The sequence below is a fragment of the Vollenhovia emeryi genome, unplaced genomic scaffold, assembly GCF_000949405.1.
Source record: "Vollenhovia emeryi isolate VEMERY1.0 unplaced genomic scaffold, V.emery_V1.0 DF939214.1, whole genome shotgun sequence".
NCBI classification, from domain to species: Eukaryota; Metazoa; Arthropoda; class Insecta; order Hymenoptera; family Formicidae; genus Vollenhovia; species Vollenhovia emeryi.
In genome coordinates, this window is record NW_011967152.1 from 125385 (window position 1) to 129736 (window position 4352).

The window sequence follows — 4352 nt, forward strand, 5'->3', positions numbered from 1 at the left end:
TAAATTCATATTTTCCTTCCAATTCAGGTTCATTACATGCAACATTCCAAGCCCGAACGATTGGTGTAAGAACGACGTACGTAAGTGCATTGTTAGTTAAATAAACTGAGATTTTTGGACTTGCCCCTCTAAGCAGATTGGTGCAAAAATCTCAGTTTATTTAACTAACAATGCACTTACGTACGTCGTTTTTACACCAATCGACCGGGCTTGGAACGTTGCATATAATGGTGTTAAAACATCATTTTCGCCAAAATGTGGACTTACCTCTTTCTTGCAGCAATGTCTTCAATTATTAATCGGACTACCAAGATCCGATCGAGGGACGGCATTCTTCTCCAATTCATCGTTACATGTAAATGTATATAATTAGATTTAGATCGGCCTCATTTCATTTAGTATCGCATACTTGTTTTTGCCTTCAGATTGGTCATCACTCCGCTAACGGACAGATGCTACATAACACTGACGCAATCGCTGCATCTTATCATGGGCGGTGGTCCAGCTGGACCGGCCGGGACCGGAAAGACCGAGACCACGAAAGATCTTGGCAGAGCTCTCGGCATAATGGTGTACGTGTTCAATTGCTCTGAGCAGATGGACTACAAGTCCTGCGGTAACATATACAAGGGCCTGGCGCAGACCGGCGCGTGGGGCTGCTTCGACGAATTCAACAGGATCACGGTCGAGGTGCTCTCGGTGGTCGCCGTGCAAGTGAAATCGATTCAAGACGCCATCAGAGATAAGAAGGAAACGTTCAACTTCATGGGCGAGATGATAGCTCTCGAGCCGACCGTTGGCATATTCATCACCATGAATCCCGGTTATGCCGGTCGTACGGAATTGCCGGAGAATCTGAAGGCGCTTTTCCGCCCCTGCGCCATGGTGGTGCCCGACTTCGAGCTGATATGCGAGATAATGTTAGTAGCGGAGGGTTTCCAGGATGCCAGAGTGCTCGCGAGAAAGTTTATCACGTTGTATACGTTGTGCAAAGAGTTGTTATCCAAACAGGATCACTATGACTGGGGTTTGAGGGCGATCAAGTCGGTTTTGGTGGTCGCCGGTAGCTTGAAAAGAGGCGATCCCGGCAGACCGGAAGAGGAGGTATTAATGAGAGCCCTGAGGGACTTCAACATTCCCAAAGTAGTGTCGGACGATCTACCAGTCTTCATGGGGCTGATAGCCGATTTATTCCCGGCACTGGACGTCCCCAGAAAAAGAGACGTCGAGTTCGAGAAGATGGTTAAGCAAGCGGCCGCCGATCTGAGCCTGCAACCGGAAGACGGCTTCATCCTCAAGGTCGTGCAGCTCGAGGAGCTATTGGAAGTGAGACACTCCGTCTTCATTGTAGGTATAGCTGGCTCCGGAAAAACTCAAGTTTGGAAGACATTGTTTAAGACTTACCATAACGTGAAAAGGAAGCCGATCTACAACGATCTCAATCCGAAGGCTGTGACCAACGACGAGCTCTTCGGTATCATTAATCCAGCGACGCGGGAATGGAAGGACGGCCTCTTCTCGGTGATAATGAGAGAGCAGGCCAACTTGGGCGGCGATAACCCAAAGTGGATCGTCCTGGACGGCGACATCGATCCAATGTGGATCGAGTCGCTGAATACCGTCATGGACGACAACAAAGTCCTGACGTTGGCCAGCAACGAACGAATCGCCCTTACGCCGGCCATGAGATTACTCTTCGAGATCTCGAATCTGAGAACCGCTACACCCGCCACGGTCTCGCGTGCCGGTATCCTGTATATAAATCCGCAGGACTTAGGGTGGAATCCGTATGTGACCAGTTGGCTCGAGAAGCGGTCTATGCCGAACGAGAAGTCGAATCTGGTCATGCTCTTCGACAAATACATTCCCACTTGTCTCGAGACTTTACGAACGCGATTCAAAAAGATCACGCCCATAGCCGACATGGCGCACGTCGAGATGCTGTGCCATCTACTTCATTGTCTTTTAAGCCCAGAGCTGACGGCCGCCGACTTCCACAAGGATCATTACGAACTTTATTTCGTGTTCGCCGCCGTCTGGGCTTTCGGCTCCTCCATGTTTCAGGATCAAACCGTGGATTACCGAGTAGAATTCACTAAATGGTGGACCAACGAATTCAAGCAGGTGAAATTCCCGTCGCAGGGGACGGTTTTCGACTATTACATCGACAACGAGACGAAAAGTTTCCTTCCCTGGACGGAACGTCTCCCCAAGTTCGAGCTGGACCCGGAGATACCACTGCAAGCCGTTCTCGTCTACACGTCGGAGTGTATCAGAATAAAATACTTCCTTGACTTGTTGATGCCGGAGAAACATCCGATAATGTTGGTCGGCACGGCTGGTTGCGGCAAGACCGTCCTGATCGCCGAGAAGCTTCTTCAACTTTCGGAGAATTACGCGGTTTCCAATGTACCGTTCAATTTCTACACCTCGTCCGAGATGCTGCAGAAGATCCTCGAGAAATCATTGGAAAAGAAAGCGGGCAGAAATTACGGTCCGCCGGGAAACAAAACCTTGGTGTATTTCATCGACGACATGAACATGCCGGAGGTGGACGCGTACGGCACCGTCCAGCCTCACACGTTAATTAGGCAACACCTAGATTACGGTCATTGGTACGATCGGACCAAATTGACCCTCAAGGACATTCACAATTGTCAATACGTCAGCTGCATGAATCCGACCGCCGGGTCGTTTACGATTAATCCGAGACTGCAGAGGCATTTCGCTGTGTTTGCCGTCAGTTTTCCAAACGTGGATTCTTTGACGACAATATATGCCTCCATTTTGTCGCAGCATTTCGCGAATATAGAACACAGGTAATATTGAAATGGATAATAAAATTTTCTGCACTCGCAATAATTGAACCGCCGTTTATCGAATAATGTTATAATTCTCGAGAAAATTATTCGATCGTTATTAATGTTCATCAATGACGATACTAATCAGGTTTCCTGTAAGCGTCACTGAATTATGCCCCAACATCGTGCAAGCAAGCATACAACTGCATCACCGTTGCGCTCAAATGTTTCTACCGACAGCCGTCAAGTTTCATTATATCTTCAATCTCCGCGAACTTTCCAACTGCTTTCAAGGTTTATTGTTCAGCGGCAACGAGTGCTTACAGTCCCCGGTGGATCTAATCAGACTCTGGATGCACGAGACTCAACGCGTCTACGGAGATAAGCTAACAGACGAGAAAGACATCGAAAGTTTCTTGAAGCTACAACTTGATATCCTGAAAAAGAATGTGGAGGAAGTGGACGAGGGCGCGATTCTGGAAAAGCCCAACATTTTTTGCCACTTTGCAGGTCCATATTTTCTAATTCTGTTATATTTTCCGTTGCAAATATTTTTGCAAAATTACTAATATCTTCTTTTAATTACATCAGTGATTTTTATTGACCGTGTCTGGCAATTAAAATTCTTATTGCGAAAAATATTACCTCAGCCAGGATTCGAACCTGCCAGATACGGTCAATAAAAATCACTGATGTTATTAATTACTTCTGGCGACTTTGAAGAATATTCTTACTAGTCTTCTTTTAATTCTTCAAGATCTGATAATTAGCATTTACAATTTGGGGGGGGGGCGAGGGAGTAGAAAGTATATAAGTTTATATCTAAGTGTATAAGTTATCGGAAATTACTAAAAAGATTGCGCAATATTTAGGAGGCGTTGGAGAGCCGAAGTACATGCCCATCAAGGATTGGGCGACTTTACATCGGCTATTATCAGAGGCAATGGTCAGCTACAACGATTTGGTAGCGGCCATGAATTTAGTGCTTTTCGAGGACGCTATGATGCACGTGTGTCGTGTAAATAGAATCCTAGAATCGCCAAGAGGCAGTGCGCTCTTAGTGGGCGTGGGTGGTTCCGGTAAACAGAGTCTTTCGCGATTAGCAGCCTTTATAAGCTCATTAGAGGTCTTCCAAATTCAGCTGAAGAAGGGCTACGGCGTAACGGATCTGAAATTAGAACTCGCCGCCTTGTATTCCAAGGCAGGCTTGAAAAATTTGGGTCTCATGTTCCTGATGACAGACGCGCAAGTGCCGAACGAGCAATTCCTGGTACTCATCAACGATATGCTCGCGTCCGGAGAAGTTCCCGATTTATTCGCCGAGGACGAGGTGGAGAATATAATAGCAGGTTTGGAGAGCAATTTAAAACGCTAGATGCATTAAAGTGGACAGAATAATCGCGTAAGGATTTTCGCAAGAAATATTTTTATCATTTAACTTAATATCTGGCAAATCATTTTATCAGTATTGCTACTCATTATAGTATTATTATTATTAAAATCATTAAACAGTACGAAGGTACAGTCTTATTCATTAATGCCTGGACATCT

At 46.1% G+C, this 4352-nt stretch overlaps 1 protein-coding gene across 1 annotated transcript in view; it reads left to right on the forward strand.

The window, feature by feature from the left end:
* The window catches only part of LOC105561020 (dynein beta chain, ciliary), a 37086-nt gene that overhangs the window by 21042 nt on the left and 11692 nt on the right, over window positions 1-4352 (forward strand). The window contains exons 17-19 of the mRNA XM_012010639.1: window positions 426-2819; window positions 2950-3311; window positions 3674-4150. Of these exons, the coding sequence (XP_011866029.1) occupies window positions 426-2819; window positions 2950-3311; window positions 3674-4150 (3233 nt within the window). The remainder of the gene's footprint in view (window positions 1-425; window positions 2820-2949; window positions 3312-3673; window positions 4151-4352) is intronic.